Source organism: Rhinolophus ferrumequinum, chromosome 28, assembly GCF_004115265.2.
Source record: "Rhinolophus ferrumequinum isolate MPI-CBG mRhiFer1 chromosome 28, mRhiFer1_v1.p, whole genome shotgun sequence".
Classification (NCBI taxonomy): domain Eukaryota; kingdom Metazoa; phylum Chordata; class Mammalia; order Chiroptera; family Rhinolophidae; genus Rhinolophus; species Rhinolophus ferrumequinum.
The window spans coordinates 2,515,778-2,542,239 of record NC_046311.1 but is presented as its reverse complement, the minus strand read 5'-3'; the positions used below and the strand labels follow the sequence as shown (position 1 = coordinate 2,542,239).

The window sequence follows — 26,462 nt, the reverse complement described above, 5'->3', positions numbered from 1 at the left end:
AATTGGGAGGCTGGTTCCTGAATGCCTGCATATATCATTTTTTAATAAGTTACGTCTTTGTCTGTGTTACTTTCTGTGCCAGAAATGCCACTTCCTCTCTCGTCTCCTTGCTGCACGCCATATATCATTCTAGGCTCTGTTCTGGAACTTTCTTGGCACCTTCTCATCCATGTCATTTGCTTACTCCCATCTGGGTTCTCACAGCAAATTCGACACCTCTCTGTTATGGAAAAGTACAGTCTCCTTGTGTTACGGCCTTTTGCTTCTGCTTCTCAGTGGGCTGGTGAGCTGTTGGAATGTAGAGTCATTGGTCTTTGTATCCGGCACGCTGATGCAGTTGGAAGACTTTTTGATGTTTGTTGAACTCGACTGAATGACATTGTGTCACTCGGAAGCTTAAGTTGAAGTGTTGGGCTTTTAAAAAAAAAATGAATGTCGTGCTATCCATTGAGTTCTAAATACTGCTTGCTCTCTTTCTTAAATAACAGTTCAGGGAGACAGGATTTTCACAGATTCCTTCTCAGCACTTTGAAACTGTTCCTTCACTGTCTCTTGGTATCCGCTGTCGCCAAACAGAAATCTGCTGTCAATTTTACTGCCGCTTTGGCTGGTTTTTTGTCCCCCACCCCTCCACTCTCCATGGTAGATTTAGAATTCTTTTTTCTTGAGATCTTGAGATGTCTAGGTGTTTGTTCTTTGGGTAAGTTCCTTACTTATGTTTTCCAGGTTATCAGTTTTCTCCCTGATTATGCCCAGTCTGGAGTTTATTCCACCTATTGATTTTTTAAAATTTTATTTTCATGACTATATCACCTCCAAAGTTAAGAACCAACATTTAAAATGATTTCACTGCTGAACAAAAAGATATTTGGGGGAACCTAATTGATGGATACACTTGTTTAAAACACTGCTTGGTGTGTGGCAATGGGATTCCGGATTATTGAAGGTTATACCTTGTATCTAGGCATTAGGGCAATCCTCTCTGACTTCTTTACTGAGCCTGAAAAACAGGGACTGCTGTCTAGTGTACCAGTGAGTGTCTGCTGAGTAACAAAGCACTCCAACATTTAGTGGTCTAAAACAACCGCCATTTATTTCACCCGTTTCCATGGGTTAGCGACTGGGCTGGTCTCAGCCGGACTGTCTCATGTGTCTGTAGGCCAGTTAGGGGCTTTATTCTGGGGATTGATTGGTTGTCCTGCCAGTGGTGTCTGGGCCACTTGTCTCTCACCACCCAGCAAATTAGTTGGGGCTTGTTCACCTGGTGGCAGCCAGATTTCAAGGGAATAAGTGAAAGCACGCAAGATTTGGTGAATCCTAGACTTGTTTCTGTGGGTCAAACAAGTCACAAGCCCAGCCCAGATTCAGTCAACTCCAGCTGTGGAGAGAAGGACCAGCAAAGACAGATCCAGGGAAGATGGGGGACCATGGCCATTTTGGTAATCGTCCCTTTTACTGTCTTTAAGTAATTCCTTCTTATTAAGGAATTCCTTCAAGTTTTAGTTAAATACTATTTGCACGTACATTCCTCCCTATTAGTCGTACTGTGTGTGCAAGAGTAGTAGTGTAACTAGTATCAGAAAACCACACTCAATTCACTTAAAACAATTGGCAGTCCTTTCACCATTAATTGGTGGTACCCACTCCGTTTCCTGATTTTTATATTCATGTACATATTTGAAGGGCCTAAACAAATTATGTTGATGTACTTTTCTAAAGTGATGGAATTTATTTTCTACTTCCATTCCATTCTCCTGGTTCTCTAATCCAGCGCACACTGGAGCCAAACTCACTGTTCTACAAGCTCTCTCTACTTGTATTGTGTTTGATGAAGAGTTTTAGGGACCACCCAACCCTCCCCTTTACCTTGGCATTCGGGAATCTGGGCGCCGCCACATCTGCCGACTTTTCAGCGTTTATTTTCCTCCTTTTCCCCTTGAACACTATTCATTACACTTAAACCAAGTTTCAGGCTGTTTCTTGAGTTCATTTGATCTACAGTGGTTCTCAACTGTCCGGAGACATTTTGGGTGTCACAGGTGTGTGTGTGTGGGTGTTGCTGGCCTCTAGTGGTTGGAGGCCAGGGGTGCTGTGAAACATCCTGCAATGCACAGGACGGCCCCTGCCACAAAGAATGACCTGGTCTGAGTATCACAGCGCCGAGCTCGAGAACTGTCCTGCATCTGTTGCCTCTGGGTATTTTCTAATGCTTCCTCATGCTGGAAGGCCTTTCTGTCAGCGCTGCCCATTGAAATGTCCCTTATCCTTAAAAAACACGCTCAAATGCCAAGCTTCTAGGGACCAGGTCCTGGATGTCGCCCAGCCCTCACCCCCACACTGCAGACTCTCAGGATTCTTTCTGTGAATCACTGACATGCCTGTCACTAGTATTTATTCACTCTAATGCTGAACTCTGGGTTCCTGGAGGACAAAGATCCCGTCTTATTTATCTTGTTCCTACTAGAGCACCTACCCTGTGCTATACCTGTAATAGATGCATAATAAATAATAGCTGCTGAGTGAGATTGTGTATCTTCCTGTGGCGTTAGATATGCTTACTCTTTCCAGTGATTTTCTCTAAGGACATAGTCCAAACAAATCCAGTAACCTGAATCTGAAGGGTTTTTGTGTGTGTGTGTTTGTGATAATTTGGGTCAGAAACTATGATAACACATCATTGTACAATGTGATTATTTGTGCTTATTTCTGCAGCTGTTTAGTGAAAAAATAAGTGGCGTCGAAGGAACGAAACTAGATGATGAATTTCTTGACATGGAAAGGGTAAGAGAGCTTTTCAATGTAAATTGTATTACAGATTTGACTTTCATTGTGATAGAAGGTACAACAATACTGTAAAGGACCTTGGGGTGGGAGGCTAGGATGGCTGCGTACGGGTGTGGCTTATGGAATTCAAAAGGCGCTTTTTTCCACAGTTCTAAGCCCAAATAATGATCCTTGATGATGGTGACGGGATATGGTTAACTGGTCCTCTCTAGTAGACCAAAGTCAGAATACTCAAAAGATGGTCCATCTTGGCAAACAGTTAAAAAGGCCAGTCATTGTGACTATATACCTTGGAGAATCAAAATGTATTTCTGGGACGAGACCCTTCAAATACATCAGTGTTGATTCACCGTGTGGAAGGCTGTGATTCTGTTCCCCTGTGTTGCAACAGCTGCAGAACAAATAACTTTTATCCTGGTTCCACCCTAGAACCAGCCATGTGAACTTGGATAAGCTATTTCATCTTTTCTGACTGTGACACAAGGATGAAAATGTGTGCCCTGCTTGCCTCACGTGGGTGTTGTGAGAATCATGCAAAAAATTAACGTATATGAAAGCATTTCGAAACTATGATGGGCTTGTTACAGAAATGATCATAAATGCTCTACAGGAAGATTGTAGAATCTCTGTCCCTTAACATATTTCCTGGTCCCCTGTGTGCAGTGGCTTGGGGGGCGGGGAGAGGGGCAAAACTGGGGTCACCAGTAATGGCCACCTTCTCAGTTTCCCTTCCTTTGTCTTGAACAAAAAGTACTTTTCTATGTGTTTTTCTGTGAATTCGTCATTTACCAACGTTTTATTTTATTTTTAAGAAAATAGATGTCACCAATAAAGCTGTTGCAGAAATTCTTTCAAAAGCCACAGAATATCTTCAGCCAAATCCAGGTAAAGTTAGAAAATGTCTTGAAATATTCTGTTATTCATTCACTGTTCCAGACCCTAATAACCCATATTTAGTTGGCTCATGGTTGACGTGATCTAGATACAATGTTCCCTGTGTCCCCATAATGAAATTCAGTTTTTTTCAAGTTAAGTCTCCAGTAACTCAGTAGTCTCCTTGAATGCCAGCTGATGACACACAGAGCAGACACTCCTGTGAACTGTGGTGACATTATGTGGGCGAAATCTCGACCCGTCAGCCAGGCACTGCTAAGCAAAGACATTTTTTTATGAGCTGCTTTAGAAACCCACTTGACACGGTATAAATGTTTGCTTACTCAGTCATTTTTCTCTTTTTAAAAAAATGTCTGCCAGCCTGTTGTAAAGGCGTATGTTAATTTGAAATGGCTTTTACTTTGTGGCACAAATGCTAAAGAAATCAGACACGAGGACGTGAAAAGCAGCCCAAAGTCCAGTGTTGTACCAGCTTCTCGACAGAATGGTTCTGATTCCTAGGTCACGAAGCAGCACCCTTGATGAGCTGGTCCCAGGTTGAAAAGTATGGAAGCTGATAGAGGGCATCCACTCCTTGAGTTATGTGGAATTTATTTTTTGCGTGTAGCTACTGTGATTCTCTTGGCTGTAGAAATCAGCACAGACTGAACTATCTGAAAATCTAGAAAGTAAAAAATTAAAAACACTCATTTTATAAAAATTATGTCTAGGGAGGTTGCTGGGTATAGAAATATTTAGAATTGTGTCAATGGTTGTAGTTTTAAAAACTATCATAATAGATCTCGTCCATGGCCTCACCAGTGATTAAGAGAACCATATGTGTTCCTTTTCCTGATAAATCAGTCCACACATATTTAGCAAGTACTTCCTGGTTTCTGGGATATACTGTTAAGTTGGACCGAGATCCTGTCGTTAAGGAACTGACATTGGAATGGAGAAGGGAGAGGGAGATGCCGGCCAACCATGAGAGTGTCCACCTGCTCAGAGGCCCCGGGGTTCCCAGAGAAGAGGAAAGGGGGCCTCGCAGCCTCTAATCCAGTTAATGCCCCCAGTCACAAGCCTGTCACATCCCCTTTTCTATCCTGAGAGTGGGAAGGAGGAGGAGAGAGAGAGAGACAGAGAGAGAGAGAGAAAGAAGAGTAAAGCCTTTTTGCCTGTGGCCCAGGAAGATAAGAGTTTTGAGGCTGAGATGGACAAGATTCAAAAGGCTGGCACCAGGAATGCCTGGAGCTCACTATTCCAAGTGTGGTCCACGGCCCTGCAGGAACAGCAGCCCCGGATACTGGGAAATGCAGACCTGGGCCCGTCTCAGACTGACGGAATGAGACTCCGCATTTCAACAGAACCCCTGGGTGATTTGTATGCACATTACAGTTTGAGGAGCACTGATCGAAAATACATTAAAACGAATAGTAATTATTAAAATCAAATAAAAATGTATCCTTTCACTACCTAAAATCATCTCAAACACCACAAGTGCATATGTGATTCAGCCCCTGGGATGAAATCCCAAATCCTTAGGTTGGTGTTCAATTCGTAGTCACATTTTCCCTTCCACGTTGCCCTGGATTAATTTCCTCGTAGGTCCCACCAGCCTACTCTTTATCTGTTGTTAAATACCAGAGCATTCTTTCCTCTGCATCGCGCATTTCTGTACTTTTTAGAGGCGTCTTCCTGTCTTTATTCAGCATATTGCTGTATTTTCCTTTCCCTACACCGCACCAAACTTCATTCACATAATTGTACCTTGCACATTCTGCCTTTCGGTAACTAGGCCGTGAGCTCCGTGAGGGCAGACTCTGTCCCAGGTCATGGTAGCCCTAGTTACGGTTACTGGACGTCAACAATGTGTGCAGATTTCTGTTTTCCCCCAGGACTGAGCTCAGCACCCACCTCAGAAAAGAACCTGGAAAATTGCCCGAGAAGCTACATAGGTCACCCAGGGCCCTTTCGTGCCTCAGGTCTCTGACATTTGGTCTAGGGTGACCTTGATTTCTCCAGCCGCGTTTGTGCCACGCTCTGTGCCTGTCGCTCCGCCTGGTCACTTGAAGGCATTACAAATGACAATGTTTTTAAGCATACAGAGCTAAGCTGGGAATGCTCAACACTGTATCGAAGATCCGAGGGCAGGTGAAAACCACCGGCTACCCCCAGACGGAAGGCTTGCTGGGAGACTGTATGCTCAAGTATGGGAAGGAGCTCGGGGAAGCTTCTACCTTTGGTGAGTGTCACTGGTCCCCGGGACAGCCGGGAACATGTCCACTGTTGATTGTAAGTCACGTCCAAGGCTTTCTAACAACATGTGTTGTTTTTTTGTACTATCAAAATAATACACACTCATTGCAGGCAGTTGAGAAAACCCATGCAAGTAAAGGAAAATGCTAATATCACCATAATCACGTGTCTAGTGATAGGTACAATTACACTCTGCTGCATGTCTTTGATACCTTGTGTATTCTTAAATATGTTCACGTGCACATTTAAAAAGTTAAAATGGTGTTAGGATATATATACCATGAGGCCCTTTGGATTTCCACTGACTATGTCGTGATCCATGTCATAAAATAATTAACTTCTATGATATTGTTTGTTAGAGGTTGCATACTATTCCGTGTATCATAGTTTATTTAGCCAATCCCACTTACTGGATATTTAGATAGTTTTTCTTCAGATAAAAGTTTTCTATATAGCATCTTATAGTAACCGTTTTCATAGGTACATCTTTGGGGGAAATCCAAGATTATGTTCTTAGATGAACTACCTACTAGTGAAATGTCCGGGTCAAGAATTTGCCTAATTTTCAAGTTTTTGACACATCTTCAGAAAGGTTGTACCAATGGGACATGCCTGCCGGGAGTTTGTGAGAGAGAGTGTGTGTCCCAGCACAGATACTACTTTTGTAGTTGACTTTTAAATAACTGGCCATTTGATATGTAGTGAAGGAAACTATTATCGTGGTGCTGCTTGCACTTCAGTTTTTAGATTATGCATGAGGTAGATGTTTTTCGTGTTTGTCATCATTTTTGTGAACTGTACATTAGTGTCCTTTGCCTGTTTTTCTATTAAGGTGGCCATTTCTTTCCTTACTGGTTTGAGCTTTTTCAATGGTCAGAGTATTTGCTCTTTGTCTTCTGTGTTGAAGAAGTTTCGCCCCAGGTTGGAGTTTACCTCATGACCTTATAGGTGGTGGTCACTGTAATGGAGAAATATTTTTGCTTTTTATGCAGTGGGCTCACTGTTTGCCTTAATCGTTTATGGCTTGGGTCTCAAGTTTAGAAAAACTCCCATCCCACCCCAACTAATGCTGCGAATATTTATTTATACTTTCTCTTTGTCCCTTTGCTTTTTTTCTTTAAATTTCCAAGCTTCCTAATTTAATGCATGGATATTGTGCAAGAGGGTTCTAATTTTGTTTTCTCACAAATAAATAGCCAGTTGTCTGAATACGTTCAGCCCTTCCCTGCTGACTTGAAACACCCTTTCCGTTCTCAGTGAAATTACTATATTTTATGTCTGTTTCTGATCTTTCCTGTTTTCTTGATCTGTACTGTTTTGATCAATTGTCATATGTTTTAAGTATTGACATTTAAAAATATACTTTAATATATTTAACTGAAATTTCCCCTAGATATTGTGAAAATTTCATACATACCTGTTTTATTTTTGCAGATAAAACTTAGAGTCGTTGTAAGTCCCCTCTACTAAAAAACAAAGAGCTCATTAACTGTTGATTGAGGTTGCTTTAAATTAATAAATTAAATGGGAGGTGAATTGAGTTTCATATATTCAGTGCTCCAGGAGAATTTGGTACATTTGCTATACATGTCATGGTAACAATGCAGGATATGGAAATTGAGAATTTAAATATTAGGCCATAGTAATTCATCTAGAAAATTGGGGGGGTGGAAATTCTTTAGAAAACTTAAAAAAATCCCAAATGTTAAAACACTAATGAGTCACAGAGGGTAACAGTGTATGCCAGAGCCGTATCATGTGGGTTTTATTTTGTTCCATGTGCGTGGAGATAGTCCTTCTCCTGCAGGCAGACCTGTTGTGCAGCAGGAGAGGTTGCCATGCAGGCTCTGACATCTAGGGACATTTCTGTTGTGCTGGCCTTGGTGACAAGGCAGAGGGGCCTTGGACGCGGTAGAGGCCCAGGCACCCAGCAGCGTAAGGTACCTTGGGATAAGGAAGCAAGCTGGTTTCAAGAGGGTATCAGGCACACGTGGGTCACATGTTGTTCTGGGGAAGAGGCTGTACTGTCGGATGCTTTCTTTGTGGGGCCACGCAGTGAGCCCTAGCTAAGAGGCAGACACCTTGGGGTGGAGGCTGAGCCCCACATCCTTGGGATTGCAAGCACTTCTCTTGGGCAAGGAGAGGAAATGTCCAATCCATGCAGGTGACAGCCAGTATTCAGAATGTCATCTCTGGAGTCTTCCTAGGAATATACTTGGAAATGTTTTTGTCGAAGCCGAATTAACTGACCTTCTGGTGGCAGAGGGAATGGTGGTGTTAGAAGCAGTACCCTCCATTTCTGACTAATTGGGCAGGAAAGAGTCCCCAGACTAGGAAAGGATATCTCATCTCCATCTCAGAACGATTTAGAAGCAGCAGACTGTGGACAGTTAGGGAAAGTTAGCATCCCAGGAGAAATGAAACTACCAGTGGGTCAGAAAGGAGTTCCGGCCAGCTCTCCTTCAGAGTAACATTTTCCACTTATATTTGCAAAGTCCTATAGCACACACTATCCAGTTTATTTCTTTAAAGAAAAAAAGTGAGGCGAAGCGATAGCACCACCCCTGCTTCACAGGTGGATTGACTATGCATGGCCTAGACCAATAGGTGAAACTACCCGAAGGGCAGAATTTGTTAGAAATGCAAATTCTCGGGCTGGCCGAGGCTCTTCAAGCCCGGGAGTGGAAAGACCCTAAGCTCTCCCTTTTTACCCACTCAACTTGGAAAACTCCCAATACAGGAAAAATAGTTCAGTCTAGTGCAGCATGTCCCAGAGATGTTTTCTCGAGAACCTGCAACCTCAGGTGCACAGCTACCTGGGCTCCCGCTTGCAAATTGTTGTGGATTAGCTGGTGCCTAGATAACAGGGTGCAATCCAGCCAAAGCTGCCCCTCGTTGCCCAAGCCTAGCATGGCTGGCCTGCGCCTCCCTGCAAGAGCAGGTCCTGCCCACCCTGCTGAAAGCCTTCCTATGTGACCCTGTCAGGCTGTCATTGACGTCAGAGAAGAAAGGGTGCATTAGAAGCATCTAAAGGACGCGGGGAGTGGCCTCAGGAAGATCTGGCAGCAAAAGCTGAGATGAGATTTTGTTCATTTATTTCCATTGTAATCTTTATTGGTTGATGCTTAGCCTGATGACTCAATCCTTTTATTGTTTACAAAGAGGGACTTTGTTCTGGAGCTTCTAAGAAACCTTTGGTGCCAGTTCACAAAAAACACCAGTTTTTACCATGGAGCTTTATCCCCATCTAGTGGCCAACATGGTAAGTGCCTCGGTCTGTCAGCCTCCGAGTTTTATTTTACTTAGTGAAGAAAGTGAAGAGCGAAGAGAAGAAAATGTAGAAAATAGGAAGACCTTTTTTTTTTTCTTTCTGTTTTCTTTTGAGTCAGGATTCAAAGATCCCTTAGCGAGGACCTTGTCACACCAGCATCCACAAACTTTTGGGAAAGAAGTAAATATCACTGTCAATCTTAGAGTACTCTGCTAAAGAACCTTGTTCTGTTTGCATTTTCTATTCCAGGCAATGCATTGATAGAAGTTGGCGAATCCATGAAGCTCATGGCTGAGGTGAAAGACTCTCTTGATATTAACGTAAAGCAAACTTTCATTGATCCACTTCAGTTACTACAAGACAAAGACTTAAAAGAGATTGGGGTACGTTTTCTCGGCTATAAATCTACCTGTTGCTACTTAAAATGGTGTTCATATTTAAAACCAATGAGACGTTTCTGTAGGGACCCAGTGAAAGCATCATCTAATTGTGCAAAAAAAAAATCACTCCTTTATGTTCACCTGGCTCCCTGGGAAACGGTCCCAGGTCCAGTGAGCCCTTTATTCTGTAGCTTATGGAAGCCAGTTTCTGAGAAGCCAAGCTAAAGATATGTATTTCCACAACATTGCTCACGTAAAGTGATTCCATAACTGCAGTGGATGATTGAGCATCAAAATCCCACCGTGTTAGTGGTGTCTTTTGATAACTTGTAGGAGTGGTCATTATTTTCCATGACTTCTCCAGCAAATCAGTATCTAGGAATCAACATTTTCTATTTGGGAAATGATTAAAAATGGCCTTCTGGGGGTATACACACAGAGGAGGTGTGTATCACATTCATGGATAGCATTTGTTCAACTTGTTCTGTCGTTGGGGAACTTTATGGAAGATGCATAAGTATCCTAGAGGATACTAGACATTTGTTTTTATAATCCCCATCTTAGTGAGAGTTGGCAATAGTGCCAAAATAAATACTCCTGTTTTTGGTATAATTTGGTTGGAAATTATCCGGACAATAACAGCTGAAGTGAAGGGTCCTATAAAGAACTTTGGAAAACGGAATCTGAGTACCGCTACTGTGTCCTTAAGTTCCATGTAAACTTTCATTCATCCATCCATTCATCCCACAAATATTCCTTGAGCACGTGCAGTGAAGGGGGCCTCTAATAGACGCTGAGGTACATACACACACACACACACACACACACACACACGAAGATGGGTTCCTGCCCCCAGGAATTTAGGCTGAGAAAAAGCAATGACTGTTGTCCTAGGAATAGCGACGGTTTCTTTGTGCCGTGTTTTGAGGGTCACGTTTCTGAAAGTCTCCTCTGTCTCTTAGCACCACCTGAAAAAGCTGGAAGGCCGCCGCCTGGATTACGATTATAAAAAGAAGCGAGTAGGTAAGATACCAGATGAAGAAGTCAGACAAGCGGTAGAAAAATTTGAAGAGTCAAAGGAGTTGGCTGAAAGAAGCATGTTTAATTTTTTAGAAAATGATGTAAGTATTTCAACCAACCAGGAGACTTTTCCTGTGAATGAAAACGTTGCCTGTATAGACTAGCACCTGTATGTAGAGAAGGTCCAGAGTCTTAGTTATTACAAAATTTTCCAGAACTTTCTGTAACCATTTCCCCCTGCCTCAGAGATAGATAGCTTCAGGCACTGAGCAGGTCCCAGCTCAAATCTCAATTCTGGGGATGCCCAGTTTATTCCAGATTGCTTCCACGCTGTGCTGCAGTTGGCCTTGAGGAGGTGGGGTGTCTTGGGAATTACAGTTGCCCAGCCTCTGGATTTGAGGCCGTAGCATTTGTGGTTTTGCAGAATGGAAAGCCCATGGCCCGTGGTAGTTTGCAGTTTTGCTAAGACCGTGAAAAGCACACTGTGAGGCAGATGTTGGATCAGGAGCAGCTCTCTTGGCTGGTGGGAGAGCCTCACACACCATCCAGTGCTCTGACACCTTCACTCATCGTCGTGAACATTTGAAGCATCAGAGCGTGACCGGAATTTTTCAGCTGTACCATAGTAGTGCTTTTGAGCTACTATATGGATATTCTGTCTTACTGTGATTCTTGCCAACAGCTTTATTTCTCCGTGAAACTGAGGGGGATGGTGACCCCCAGCTGGGCAGCAGGAAGGGTGAAGTTTCCCTGCTCAGTGTTGGTGACAAGGCGTCATTTGGCCTTTTTCACTGTCTGAGTGGAAGAGCCTTCCATCCCCTGCGTCCCTCCAGAGTCCCTGCCCTAAGCCTGGCCTCGGTGATTCCGGGAGCCATCTCAGCCTAGTGCTCGCTTTGGACCTATTTGTTAAACTTTTAAATCTGTGGGAACAAATCAGAGGATTTATTTACCTGCCAAAACATGTTCTACTTTATAATAGTTCATTAAAAGGTATATTGAGGTCTTGCAGCTTTTGGTCTTGCAGCAAACTCATGGTCTTGCAGCAAACTCATGGGACTGAGCGCCTTTTATTAGCCAGTGATGGGTGGGGGTTAGGAGTTATGTCCAGTGTTGACAAGATATTAATGCTGGAGGAAACAATTTGAAATTCCCATGTCCATTAAACCTGAGCACTGACAAGCACACTCTATTTTGTTTCTCCTTTTAAATATTTTATTAGGTTTTTTTACATTTTTCCTCTTGAAATTGTCCCTAAGCAATAGGCAGCTTTGGTTTGGCTTTGTCTCAGATTGCCATATTTGATTTTTGGATGTATTTGGAAAGTGTTTTTGATGTGTTTTGTTTTTTATGTGTATCAGATGCATGTATTACTTGTTGGGCCACAGCAAACGTCTCTCTCAGCCCCACGTCTGTTAGTGGTGGGTTAACCTCTCAGGTTGAATTGTGTGTATCGGACAAGCTGCCTAACTTGCGTGTCTCATTCATCACCATCATTCATGAACTGTGATGATGGGTTTTTGCAGCGTGCTCCACCAGGGAAGCCTGCGTCTATTGCTCTGGCCTTGGCAGTTGCTCCGACGGACCTCAGTTTCCCCTTCGGTGTCAGTCAAAAGTCAGAAATGATCCTTCCTTATAAAAAGTCAGTCCTTTGTCCATTTGTGACAGTGACACTGCTCTGCTGGTCACAGATGAGCTAACCCCCTCCCACCCCACCCTGGCAGAAAGAAGTAACAGCTAGTTCTCAGCTCGAGCCCAGGTCTCAGCTGGAAGTGGACCAAGCCTTTTGTCTCATCCCAGGTGACCCTCCCCATGCAGCAGGCAGAGTGCCAAAGAGGGGTGTGGCGAGTGGACGAAATGTTTTACCTTCTGACAGGCCTGGGTTTATTGCTCCCTTGGTTCTACCTGTCTGGGTGTTTGAAATGGGATAAGTGGGTAAGGAGAATGAAAGTCTAGGCAGTGACGGCATGGTTTATAACAGCAGATGAAAACAGTTTGCATGCTTGAGGTGAATGCGGCCCTGCTGGGTTCTGCAAGGTGAGTCCACATGGGCAAGAGAGCAGGGCCGACTTTGTCCCAAAGCTTATGAGTAAACGAAGTAAGGCAAGGACGCAGAGGCTTGGGGGAGTGTGGGGACGGGTGTGGTTTTGTTTAGTGGCTTTGTCTGGGTCTGGGGTTCATGGGATTCATGGTGGGGTCCCCAGCACCTCAACCCAGTGATCCTGCCTTGTGGGCTTCCAGAAGTGAGCTTCATTAGCCTCTGTTTTCTGTAGCAGCCCCTCAGACGTGTGGGCACCGGGGCGGTCGGGCCAGCTGGAGACTGCTTTTCCTCACACTGTGCGTCCCTAGGTTTTCCGGGCTTTCTTATGGGACATGGGTTTGCTTTTTGGTTATTTTTACATCCGCTGTAATTTAGTCAAATTTCACGGATGTCTGGATTCATGGGAAAGGGAGATGCCACTGTCCTTTCGGCTGTCTGGTTCAGGGAAAGAATTTTGTTCCTATTGCAACAACAACACATGGGGGTCCGGCAAGGCTTTGCCCTGGCTCTCCTCTTACCCGAACCTGTTTTGCCAGCATCTCTAGCTCTCTGCTAGAACCTGTGTGGTTGTTACCGGGGCTCTGAGATGAAATCTGATGAAATGGACCAGAGCCGAGGCAGACGCGAGGCTTCCCTGCAGAGCTGGGTCTGTGTGGCTGGTCCTCTCTCTCGACATTCCAGGTTCTGGCCTCCATGGAGTCATTTTCCCTTCTGTTGCAGGTAGAACAAGTCAGCCAGTTGGCCGTGTTTATAGAGGCAGCTTTAGATTATCACAGACAGTCCACGGAGATTCTGCAGGAGCTCCACAGCAAGCTGCAGATACGGTAAGAGGCCCCGTGCCCTCCAGGCCCAGGGCTGCACAGTTACGATCAGAGGAAATGAATCTGTCTGTCTGTCTGTCTCCCCCTTCCCACAGCGCCATTCCGTTTTGAATTTCCTTTAGCTGGTTTCATGGTTGGTTGTGGGGTAGCCCCAAGATGGCCAGTAGGACAGAACTGGCTGCTTTTCTCCTTTTGCTTTTCACTGAAGCCCTTTTTCGTGCCCAGGGTAACCAGGCAGAGCTGCTCATCCACCTTCAGTTCAGCCCCTACAGCTGTGCCCTGCCTCACTGCTGCTTGATGAGAGTTTAGCTCCCCATTTACAAACCGGGGGTGGCGATCGCTCACACCCTCTCCCCGACATCTGAGAATGTGGAGGAGAGTGAGGTGATACTCAGAAATTATTTCAATATCTGGGGAAAAATGGGTTTTTACCTCACCACTGCAGATCTCATCAGGTCGTGTGCATAATAGTGACTCTGAGAGGTACTGAGAGTTAGCAATACTTTCTGAATGATCAGAGGTTGCTGTGTTCCTTCTGGCTTTCATGATAAATGTGTTCTGGACTTTTCTGAAAATTAGTGATATCATACATAGTGTGCCTGATGAAAGACCCTATTCATGAAAATAATGGGTTAAAAAAAAACTACCCTATTTTTTTTTTTTTAATTTTTATTGGGGAATACCGTGTTTTTCCAGGACCCATCAGCTCCCAGTCAAATCGTATGAGGGCGCAGTTCACTGGCCCATGTGGGAATCGAACTGGTGACGTTGGTGTTATGAACACTGCACTCTAACCACTGAGCCACCGGCTGCCCAAATAAGCCTATTTTTTGACCAGGTTTAGTAATAAAATTGTCTTACACAGGGTTCTGATAATGACTAAATTTGGAGGGATTTTTGCTTAGGTCCGTGCCATAATCATGGAGGGAAGACAAAAGGTGTGTCCAGTCTCTGAGACGTCCACTCTGTAGGCAGGCGTTCCCCTGGAGCTGACACGGGCACGTTTTCACATCCCGCCTCCGTGTGAGGAGAAGGAATCAGGGCAGCTCACGTCGTCGAGTGCCTAGTGTGTCCCTGGCATTGCTAGATGCCTCAGAGACTTGATGAGAGAAACACTTTACAAACCCACAGTTGAAACACTACATTTGGGATATGGCCTCTGTCACTTTGGGCTACTCGAGAATCAGTGTGTCAGAGTCACCCTCTTCGTGATCACTGCCTGTCCCTGGAGTTTGAAGGCTCATTACGGCAGAGTCAGTGTGTGTGGGCGGCTGTGCTGCCTCCTCAGATGTCTGACTCATCTTCACATGTGTTACAGAATATCGGCTGCGTCCATGCTGCCCAAACGAGAATACAAGCCACGACCCCTAAAAAGGAGCCCCAGTGAACTCAATGGGATGCCCACCACCTCATCAGCCACCTTGTCAGCCAAGCCGACAGGTGAGAGGACCATTTTGTGTGCTAGGTGTGCCCTGCGGTCGGGCTCTTAGAATTCAGTGTATTTCTTCCTGAAATGCAGGAATTTCTTTTTTGGTTGTTTGGCGAATCCCTTGTATTTCCCCAAGAACGCCCTTTTTCCTGCTTCCTGGTTTTGGGTACTTACATCACATTTTTGAAAACCAGCACCAGGAAGAATTCCGTCGCTCCTTGCCTTCTAATGGGTGACATCTTGGCCATAGGACCATCATGCCACACTGTTCTTTAAACTTAACGTTTTCAACTGTCTCAAAATATTGTACCAATTTTTTACAGTTTTAACTGGCATTTACAGCACCTGCTGCATGCAAGGCACTGTCTTAAGTGCTGTATCATTTTTTAATTAGACAAATGGCAAACATATTTGTGAATAAAATGATCAAACTGAGAACAGCATTCAAGTGGTATAAATAACACTGTGGTTTCCTGGGGTCACCCATTCCACTCCAGCCCCCTTCGTACAAGTGGCCACTATTAATAATTTGGTATGAACACTGTCATATCTATTTGTGTGTGTGTGTGTGTGTGTGTGTGTGCTTTAGTCACACTGTTTTAGGTTATCTTATGCTTTTCAAATACAAGATCATAGTAGTTGTATTGTTCTAGCTTGCTTTTGTAAATGTATCACTGTTTCTTGGAGTTAGTCCCTTGTCATACATATACAAGTAGATCTTCCCACTATTTTCATAAATGGCTTCATAGTTTTCCATTCTATGTACATTTCCCTTTTAATGGACATGAAAGTTGTTTCTAGTTATTTGTTAAAAGGAATATCCTATATCTATAAAATGCTCTATATATGCCAATGGGCAAGTCTTTCTTGAAATGAAATTGCTGAGTGAGAGTGAATGCAAATTTTAAACGGAAGTGGATATTGACAAATTACCCTCCCAGAGGCTAGTTAATGTAGTAAAACCTGCTTCCTCAAACCCATGTCACTGGAGTTCAATTTTTGCCAAGCATGCATGGCTAAAAAATGGTATTCAGTCTTAATTTGCCTTTCTTCAATAACTAGTGAGGTTGAACGTTCTTTCTATATTTAATTTGCCTTTTGTGTTTTCTCATGTCTGAATTATCTGGTCATATAATCGATTCATTTTTTTTCCTTTGGGTTGTTTACTTTTTCCTATTGAGTCATAAGAATTCTTTATATATGGGGAGATTGATAGTTTTTTTCCTCCACTTTGTTGTTGACTTTTTACCATTCTTTATATATTCCAAATACAAGTCCTTTGACATTTATGTGGTTTACAAATATTTTCTTTCACTGTATAGATTCTCTTTAATCTTTTTATAGCATTGACAGATCAAAGGTTTTTAATTTTGATGAAGTCCGATTTATCAATTTGTTCCTTTTAAGATCATGCTTTTGGTGCGAAGTCTGAGAATTCTTTGCCTAGCCCTAGATCCTGAAGCTTTCCTCCCATGTTTGTTCCCAAGAGTTTTACACTTACACATTTTACATTTCAGTCCATGATCCACTTGGAGTTAGTTTTTGTGGAAGTAGGAAACTTCAGTCGAAGTTCACCTACTTTGCCCATGGATTTGAAATTGCTTCTCCATAACACACACTGCCACATAAGCTGTGCAGTCTGACTTTTCTTCCAACACGAGTGCTATTCTTTACGTTTTATTTTTCCAATTAAAATAAAAATGATTGGAGTAATATGTATACTGTGTTTCCCTGAAAATAAGACGTAGCTGGACCATCAGCTCTAATGCATCTTTTGGAGCAAAAATTAATATTAGACCCAGTCTGATGTTATATTATATTATATTATATTACATTATATTAAAGACCCATTCTTATATTATAGTAAAATAATAGAGGGTCTTATATTAATTTTTGCTCCAAAAGACGCATTAGAGCTGATGGTCTAGCTACGTCTTATTTTCGGGGAAACACGGTATATAGTTTTAAAACAAAAATGGTACTATGAGGTTTTCATGAAAAACAGCACTCTCCCCTTCTACTCCTCTTCCAATCTTTGTTTCCTACTCTCACTGTAAACTCGTCTTGCTATTTGTTTAGCTCCATTGTTCTAAATAATAGGCTTATATTGCTATTTCCTGATTTTTCGGTTTTGGATAATATCTAAATTCCTGACCTGGGAGAAGAGTCTTTAGCCCCTTATCATTCAATCTCCCATATACTTCTTCCCTACCCTCCCAATTTACTTACAGTCACTATTATTGTTAAATAAATACTCATTGTGTCACCATCACTCTGATCATGCAAGACTCTTAGAATGCCTTTTCCCCCTTCCTGCTGCTGTTTTAAATGTAGTCGCATGGACTTTCAGATGAAGACATGGGCAGGCCCTGGAACCTTTCCGGTTCCTCTTGGGTAACAGAAGTTCTCCAGTCGCTTGAGTGTGTAATGCAGGCTCTTTCTTAGACCCAGCACTTCAGACCGCTTTCTTTCTTTCCTTTCTTGAGGGACCCTTACTTCCCTCTCTTAACTTATGGAGGCTACCTTGAGGTTGTCTGAGACAGCAGACGGGAGTGGAAGGGCAATCAACCCCTTGGATTTAATCTCCTCTGCAGCTCTGGGTGCATTTGTTTGCCTTGGAGAGGTCTCTGAGGAAGACTTGGGGTAGCAGCCTGCTTATCTTTGGGGACATAGAAGCCGTTAGCTGTTCTAATGTGCTGGGACCCAACCTCTGATTTTTCTCTTTATCTTTTATTTTTGCTTGCAACTGGGCAGTTCTTATCTTTTTGGTAATGACCTGCTGGATGCACCAAGGACGAGCTAACGCACGCTAACATTCTGTTTATCCAGCTTTTCTTTAGAGCTTACTGGTATGTGGTTTGCTTTCCAAGGCATCACTGGCAAAGTTTTACCAAATGGTTTGCCATGCCCTAACAAGAGTCGCCAGTCTTTCACGCCCGTTTTTTTCTGTTTCTTCTTTATCACTGCTTGGCTGGCTGTGGCGTCAGTCCCTCTAATTTTAGGTTTCACTTTGACAACACCCCACTTCTGGAACCAGTTTCTGCATTCATTAGGGAAATGGTAGCAACTGTTCCACAGAGACTCGAGAAAACAATGGTTCAAAGAGACAGAAATTAAGAATGGAAGTTCAGGTCCCGAGATACCTTCTTAAGGAAATGAGCCTAAAGTGGCTCAGGTCACTTCCACTTCCATCCTGCTGGAAAAGCTCAGTCATGACTTCATCACGCTGCACAGGCTGGGGTCACAGGGACCTGGGGAGCCACATCCTACGGATCTGTTACTATGGAAGAAAGGAAGGGTGGGGTGACATTGGATGGCCAGTTTGCAGTTTCTACCACACCTACTCCAAATTTGTTGTGGAAGAAATGTCTGTCCTGTCACCCACTGACCTGTCTAGATTCCCACACAGTTCATTTCTGTTAGAATGTGGTACCGTGTGCATTCCCACGTTAGGGCACGCTTTTTCTGCAGACGGCTGAATATCGAATGCTTTAAGCTCTGTGGGCTCTGTGGGCTCTTGCAGCTGCTCTGCTCTGTTGTTTCAGTGGAAAAGCAGCCACGGGCAGTTTGGACATGAGTGGGCATGGCTGGGATCCATAAACCACAGTTGACTCACCTCTGGGTTCACTCATTGGGAAATCAGCTTAGCAGCACCTGTGAAAATGAATCAGAATGTTTATACACTCTCCGAGGCTTCATTCCTGAAAATGTAGTGTCAAGAAATAATTTCAGCAAAAACGTAATCCTCCATCTGTTGTAGCAATCTCGGGAAACAAAAAATTAGAGGTGGGAACAACCTTATGACCAATATTTATTTATATGTATTTGTTAATCGTAGGTAATGGTTAAGTAGATAATGCTATACCAGGTGGGATGTTATACAGCTATTTAAAGTTATTAATATGGAAATTATGTAGAAACATAGCAGTGTTTATAGTATGATATTAAGTAGAGAAGCAAGACACAAAGTTGTAACCATCCTATGATTACAACTCTGTGAATCTAGCTGTATGTACCACAGGCTAAGTGGTAGGATTTATGGGCAGTATTTTTCTTCTTGTCATGCTATTCTTTACGTTGTATTTCAATAAGAATATTTGAATAAACAAAAAATGTATTTAATAACGGGGAAATTGGTAGCTCTCAAAGAACAAGTATACTTCCTTCTTTAAAGAAATGGTGGACCCGATTCTAGTCCCCTGGCCCCCAGGAAACTCCATGTCACATGTGATGTTTAGGTACAGCAGCCATGCAGATGACAGCAGCTGGCGTCTGTGTCCCTCTTCCCCTTGGACGACGGTGACCTGCACCCTAGTTTGCTTGGGACAGCCCCATTTCGTACAGTTTCTAATAGTGACCCCCTCTTTCTCTCAAAAATTTTTATTTGGATGACAATACATTGTTTCCCTAGGTTTTATGGCTTTTCTATTTCTGGCCTGGGAAAACTTTATTCTGAATATTATTGTAAGCCACTTCAAAATTTCGGTTTAGAAAGAAGCTGGATGTCAGCAAACTAACTCAAAACTTTGAAAATGAGTCCAAGCCCAGCCTCCGTCTCCCTCAGTATCTTCTATCTGAATGAAGCAGAAGCAGCAGACCCCAGAACCCCAGGGCCCTATCCCTACCCACTTTCTCTGCCTTCTGGCCTGCATCCAAATCAGGGGAGTTCTTGGAAATAGGATGTCAGGTCACGCACCCAACACACCGTGTTCTCATCTGCTTCCTTTGATGAAGGGTCTCCATCTGCCACAGGAATACTAAGTTTGACCCCTCAGACTGGTGGTATGGAGAGTGCTGCACTCCATAAAAATGACAGGATATTTTAAGTAAAATATCCCTCAAGGGCATAAGGACGTTGCATTTGAGTGTCGAAAATATGCCGGGTATCGTTATTTGATGCTTTATACACACAACTCATTTCATTCTCATAGCAATACTGCAAAGAAATGATGATAATATAAAATGACTGTGATAAATAATAATATAGCAGTCACACTTACTGAGTACTTACTGTGAGGCAGGTAATGTACTCAATGGTTCGCAAACATTTCTAGTACTATTATGATTCCCATGTTAACAGATGAGTAAGTGGAGATTCAAGGGGTTGCGATTTTCTCAAGGTCACAGAGAGCCAATAAGTAGCAGAGCTGGGTACCCGACCTTCTTGGCAGTTCGTAGTATTTCATTCAGAAGGAATACTGGGGGGCGGGGGGGTGCTATACAGTGGTCAAGAGCCTGAGGAATGAATTTATTTCCAAGATTCTTGGTCACAGGGAATCCATGGCTGGCAAGGGGTCGCCAAGGGAGTCTGTTGTACGCGTCTGACTTGGAAGGAGAAAACCCTGACAGGACAGTGAGTTCTTTGGCTTCCTCCAGCACTGTGCATGTCAGTGCTTTGTCCCCTCTTTCTTGGCCAGTAGCTCAGTCCCCAGGCAGATTCAGTTGTTGGAAGGGTGACGGTCAGCCAGAGATCACAGATGTGCGAAAGATGGCTTTGAAGAAGCTCAGGGTCCAGTAACTAGATCCTCACTGCTGCAAACTCCACTTTCGGCCACTGTCTGACACGGATGGGCCTGTGCCTCTGAAATGTCCTCGGCTGCCTCCCCTAAACTGCCCTTGGAGGTAGCTTTAGTCCCCAACTCTTAACACTCCAGCATCAGGCTTCCTTGATTTGTGGGTGGAATTTGTGAGTGTAAAGGGGTCCTGTACTGTTTGTTTCTAAGGCACGGTTTCAGAAGAAAATGGCATTTTATAGCCTACATTAATGGGAAATTACTTTCCATTAGGATTCTGAATGATTTGCACATAATGTTTATAAAGTGAAGGAAAAATGTCAAGCATTTCACTAACAATTTAAAGCAAAGCTCACAGGACTTTGCCAGAAATGAATTCCAAGAACATTTTCTTCATCATTTCTTCTTTCTAAAGAAAAAAAAAAGGGGGGAGATGAAAGGACGTAGGTCAATTAGGCAGAATCCATTGTGAGACTGAGATGGAATCTTTGATAATATCATTTCTAGGTACTTAAGAGAACAAACAGAATGAGCCAAAAATGGAGAAGGGGGGCGGGGAGTGGAAATCACATCTTGAAATGATGGATTGCAGACAAAATCCAAGTGTAGGCTCTGGCTAGCAGGAACCACCACCCGTCCAAGCCTGTGAGTTTGGGGTCATGACACTTCATCAGTGCATGTTGTCCCTGAGTCCCCCAAAAGAAAAGGAGGCCAAGAAAAGTCCTTGCACTGAAATGTGTGCCTAGGTAGTTCCCCCAAAACCATTGGTTTTGAAAGAAATCACACAGGAACCGGTGATCTCTGCTCAAGTGTTTTCCCTACCCAGGGCCGTTTTTATCAGGCCCCAAGTTGTCCCTTAGTGAATTAGAAATTTAAAGACTGGAGGACAGAGTATATTTCACATTTTTTATCAGCTCATTTATTTATGAAGATCTTTTTTTTTCCACTGAAGTTCTTAAAGAGGGTACCACTTTCTATAATCACAACTAAGGGTTAATAGGCTCCAAGCTAGGATCCACTTTAAAAATATGAGAGGCTGAGGTTAGCGAGCAAATGTGGGTTCCAAATGTCTGCTACAGGCCCGTTGCAGAGGCGTTGCAGAGCGAGGCAAAATAAATCTCTCAAATGGCTATATTAAGACATTCTAGCTCCCTTTATGTATAAAAGAGACTTTTATAAATTTCTTGATACTTCTAAGGGGGCTGGAAGTATCGGAAATAATGTCGAGAGCCTAAGTCGTTCCCCTCATTGGAGCAAAATCTCTAGGATTACATTAGAAAATAAACATGTATTTAAAAGTAAAGTGTGAAGTTTGAAAATTAAAAAAGACAAGAACTTTGCAGATAGGCATATATGCATTTTTTTTAACCTAAATTTCCAAAGAGGAAATTAAAATTTCAGAGAGCAGTGGCAATGGTGATTGCTCAGTCAGGGGGTTATTTCTTTTCTCTTCTTTCCTTCCCACTCCTTTTTCCTCTTTTTGTTGTTGTTGGTTTTTGTTTTTTCTGCTGTCCTCCTCTTCCCAATGCATTTCTGTATATTATCAGTGGTGGTTTAGAGTCAGAGTTATTGACAAGAGAGAAATATAGACAAAGAAATGGCAGTCCCTCAATGTAGTAGTTCAAATGCTGGCACTTACTCGCTGTGTGACTTTGAGTAAATTTCTTGATGTCTCTGGACTGATTGGAATATGTCCGTAAATGAAGTGATTGGACTACATTTCAGGGTTCTTTTCCAGCTCTAAATTCTGTGGCTGCAATATTTATTATTTATAAGTACTTAGCAGTCTTAGAAATTTGAAAAGTGCACAGGTTGAACATTTTCTATTTTGTATATTTAAAAAATACTCAAAAAAAAACCAGGTGAGCTATGATTATTATTGTTTATTGGTAGCTATTGATCTGGGAAAAGGGGACTAGAACTTTTTCTTATTTTTTAATCTGAAGGACGCTTTAGAGCGACCGGTTTTCTCACTGCAAGGAATGGTTTCCTGGGCTCTTTCTAAGTAGTCTGTCAAAAGAGTTTTTGAAAAGCCTGTAAGACGTAACTTCTAACTTAGTTGTGGGCATTTTAATACTACTTGGCTGAAATGGTGATATGATCATATTCTCTCAAATGCATATTTAAAAATCTTACTATGTATCGTATGATAGTAATATGTTTGGTCTTTAAGCTAAAATTTAAAATACTGTCACCTAATTATTAAGTACTGTTACATATATAATTATGTTTTAAAGAAAAAGGCACAGAAGTCTGTTGTTTCCAGGGATTACACACAGGGCAGCTATGTACCCAACTGCAGAGAACTTTCTTAGTGACACCCATTGGGGTTGTCCAGTGGATGTGGCCTCAGGTGCAAACCCTACTGCCAGATTTTGGGAACGAGAGACATAGGAAAGTGTAAGAAAACAGTGCAAGGCCAGTGACAAATGGCTGACACACCAGACTCCAAGGCAGGAGCGTGCCAGGGAGAGGTGGGTCTGTAGCCAACTAGAGAATGCTGCCCTATCCCAAGTGGGCAACCGTTGTCAGCGCAGCTGCTGCTTGCCGAGAATGTGGGTCCAGGAGAGCCAGCCTTTCGGATTTTTTTCACGCGAAGCCAGAAACCATCTATTTAGGTGCATTCTCCTGATTTTTAAATATTGGCAACTAAGCCACACTGTACAAAGCAAGGATCCAGCCAAACAAAACACCCTCTGCAAGTTGATCCCTATGGCAGTGGCCAGGAAGCCACCTCTGATTAAGGCTGTCATTTGTCTTCCTCCTTTCCCTTAACACAGACTGGCAGAGGCAACCCACAAGCACTGGACCTGGCTGGGGTAGAGGGGCCACCTCCCAGGATAAATAAATGGGCCACAGCTCCTGACATAGCTGCAGAAGTCACCTCACTATGGCAGGTCCTTGAATAACGTCCTTTCGTTTGACATCATTTCTTTATAACGTCGATGAGAGGTTGTAGGACCTCACCTCTTGTTTATAAAAGTAGCCGATGATAACATCGGTTTCATAATACGTCATTTCTCTTAAAGTTGCAGCACCTGTCCGTGACATTAAGTAAGGACTTACTGTGTATAAGTCAAGGCTTTGGAAAGTGGAGGGCACAGACTTTACTAGTTAAACTTCCTATAGCCTGTGTAAGTTCTGGAGAATTGGTATTCAGATTAAAACAAATCACATACATTTATTTTTAAACATGATTGGTTATAAGGTCAAGGTTGAGTTCAGTTGACAAGTAATTTCAATAAATCATGCCTATGGGCAAATGGAGGGTTTTTTTTGCTATAAAGATAGTTCATAGACTTTCACTAAACTTAACTTAGTAGTTTACTACTTACCTGTGTCAGCCTGCTTGGGCTGCTATAACAGACTGCCATGGACTAAGTGGCTTTAAACAACCAACCTCTATTTCTTATAGTTCTGGAGGCTGGGGAGTTCAAAATCAAGATGCTAGGAGATTCAATGTCTGGTGCGGGCCTGCTACCTGGTTGGCAGGTGGCTATCTTCTCCTTTGCCCTCACATGGTGTCATTGTCCCACACATGAGGGCTGTGCCCGCAAGACCTGACGCATCTCAAAGGCTCAACCTCCAAACACCATTGATTGGGGATCAGGGCTTCAACACGTGAATTCCGGCGACACAGACATTCAATCCACAGTATGCATTGGCCATAGATTAATACTTAAATTTTGCTGAGAAGGAAATCATGACCCAGAGGTGACCTAATGCAGAGCTAGAACCCAAGGATCAAAAGTCTTATTTTATAAAAATATTATGTTAGAGATGTTGACCAAAATGGTTTTTGTGGTGTTTATCAGAATTATGCACCGATCCTTTGTCTGGGTCATCTGAAGGGAATGTGTTAGCTTCAAGAAAATTTTTGCTACAAGAGTTTGAGATTTTACGTTGGAAAAAAGAAGTGGCTTTTGAAGGATACTTGAACGGGATTTGCTGGTTCTAATTCAAAAGAGAGGGTGTGTACTCAGCTGAGCATTAGCCCAGAGTATCCACTCAGTAAGTAATGAAGAATGAGTCTGAACCAGAAGTAAACTTGAAAGTCCCAGTTGTTGTTTTTTTTTTTTTGCCCCAACGTGTTAAGAGACTAACTCTCTAGTCAGATGGTGCAGGGACAGTCAAGCCTCATGGTGACATTGGGTCCCATTCCTGTTACTGGCACCATCCTCTCTGCTCCCTAGTGCCTCAGAGGTGGCATCAGCAATAAGGAAAGACTTCTGAACTTCAGGATTACAGACCAGGAAGTGAGCAGAAAATGAGCCCACGCAGCCAAGAGGGGTGTCACCTCCGGTCCTTCCTGTTAAGGGGGCGTTGGAGTCAGAGGGAGGCCCAAACCCTGGTTCCATACCTGGTTCTGGCTATCGAATTCGTCATCGACAGAATGGGAATTGTCATCCGACCATGCAGGGTTATCCTAAGGATGAAATCCGCTCCTGTAAAGTAGCGGTGCTGAGCACGCATGGTACTTGCGACTGAGTAAGAGTCCGCAATACAGCTACCGTCAATGTTACATAACCGGTTATCTGATTTCCCAGCCTACAGCAGACTGGAGACAGCAGATTAGAGAGGCCTGAGGGACTCTTCAGGAAGGCCCACTGACAGCAGGAACAGTGGCTACAAGGGAGGCAAGAGAAAGACTATAAAAAGCAGGAACACACCCTCAAAAGGCACAGCAGTCTGGGGCATTTACTAAAAGACAAGAGTCCTCCGCAGGTCAGTAGCTTCTTCCGTGGGACGCCATTCCTATATCCTGACAGGGACTCCTGATGATAGAAGTTCTGTGAATTACTTCTCTCTCTGCCCCTCTGTCCCTCAAAAAAGTAGGTGTGTGTGGGGGGGTCTAGTTTGCATTTCAGTGGGGATGCTTTGACCAAATGCTTCAAGGTAAGGGAGTGCAGTGGGCTCCTTTGGTGGTCTGAGAATGACTCAAATTCAAACACAACAGAGAGCTGTGATTTTTAGTGCGATAGAAAGAAGGATGCCTCCCTCCCACGGACTACTCCTTCCACTTCCATCTCCTCCCGGTCAGGATAGAAAGGCAGCCCTTGAGAACAGATTCCCAGATCCTGGCATGTGGCAGAGAGAGAGAGAGAGAGAGGAAAAGAGAGAGCACATGAGAGGGGCAGGCTGCAGAGATGCCAGTCCCATCAGACTCCATCTCCTCTCGGGTGTCTAATCCACCCCTGGAGTGGGCACCATTTTTCTGGTTTGGGTTTTTGTTGTTTGTTTTTCAATTAAAGCCTTGAGCCCCTCACTTTGAGGCAGGAGCTCAGGCTGAGGAAAGCCGGACTGAGAGTGCATTACGTGAATGATATCCCTCAAGCATCACTGGCAAGGGCTCAGGAAGGATTTCGATGGAGAACGCTCGCTCTCAGAGAACTTTCTAGGGCCCGGGAGCTCCCTGGGGCATGCCAAGCTGAGGGCCCACGGGCTCGTTCCCAGCCCGGCTGACGGACCACCCCCTTGGCTGGTGTGGGCTCAGAAATCGTGAGGGGGTTATTCTGAAGCGAGGGATTTTCAGAGTGGGTGTGTGACAGTGACCAAGAGTGCAGACTCTCCACCTCGATGAGGTCACTGTTGCTTCATTGCTTGAGCCTCTGCGTGCTGTAGTGTCCATTCCATCAAGTTGGGGGAAATAACGGTACCTCATCAGAGGGCTCCTCGGAGAATTAAATCCAGATCTCTGAGGCGCTTAGAATATTGTCCTGATACGTGGCAAACACTAAAAACCAAGGGTTATTATTTTATCCCCATAACTGACGGGGGCTCCAGAATGGTGGGGCTGCTGCTACCGGAATAAAATGTGCTCAGCATTTCTGTATGTGCAAATGGCCTTTTGCATCAGGGACTCAGGGGATGAAAAGGTGAGATGGGGGAAGGGCACTCTGAAGAATTTTCCTGCTGCAAAGATAAGAGGGGATCCAATATTGTTAGAAACTGGACTATATTATTGCCAAGAGGAGAACATGATTTTCCTACCTGGCCTCTTGTGTTAGGGTTCCCTTTCGTCTTTTTTCCTAATGGTGTGGAACAGAGCTCAAATAATAAATATTTAACAGGGAAAC

At 43.5% G+C, this 26,462-nt stretch overlaps 1 protein-coding gene across 2 annotated transcripts in view; it reads left to right on the top strand.

Moving 5' to 3' along the window:
* Nucleotides 1–26,462, top strand: part of SH3GL3 (SH3 domain containing GRB2 like 3, endophilin A3) — a 60,705-nt gene that overhangs the window by 28,975 nt on the left and 5,268 nt on the right. Inside the window, exons 2-8 of one of the 2 annotated variants that reach the window (XM_033099953.1) lie at nt 2,713–2,781; nt 3,597–3,669; nt 5,756–5,899; nt 9,434–9,567; nt 10,527–10,685; nt 13,343–13,446; nt 14,762–14,883. In XM_033099953.1, coding sequence (XP_032955844.1) covers nt 2,713–2,781; nt 3,597–3,669; nt 5,756–5,899; nt 9,434–9,567; nt 10,527–10,685; nt 13,343–13,446; nt 14,762–14,883 — 805 coding nt within the window. Of the gene's footprint in view, nt 1–2,712; nt 2,782–3,596; nt 3,670–5,755; nt 5,900–9,433; nt 9,568–10,526; nt 10,686–13,342; nt 13,447–14,761; nt 14,884–26,462 lie in introns of those variants that run through there. The other variant, XM_033099954.1, reaches the window with a different exon arrangement.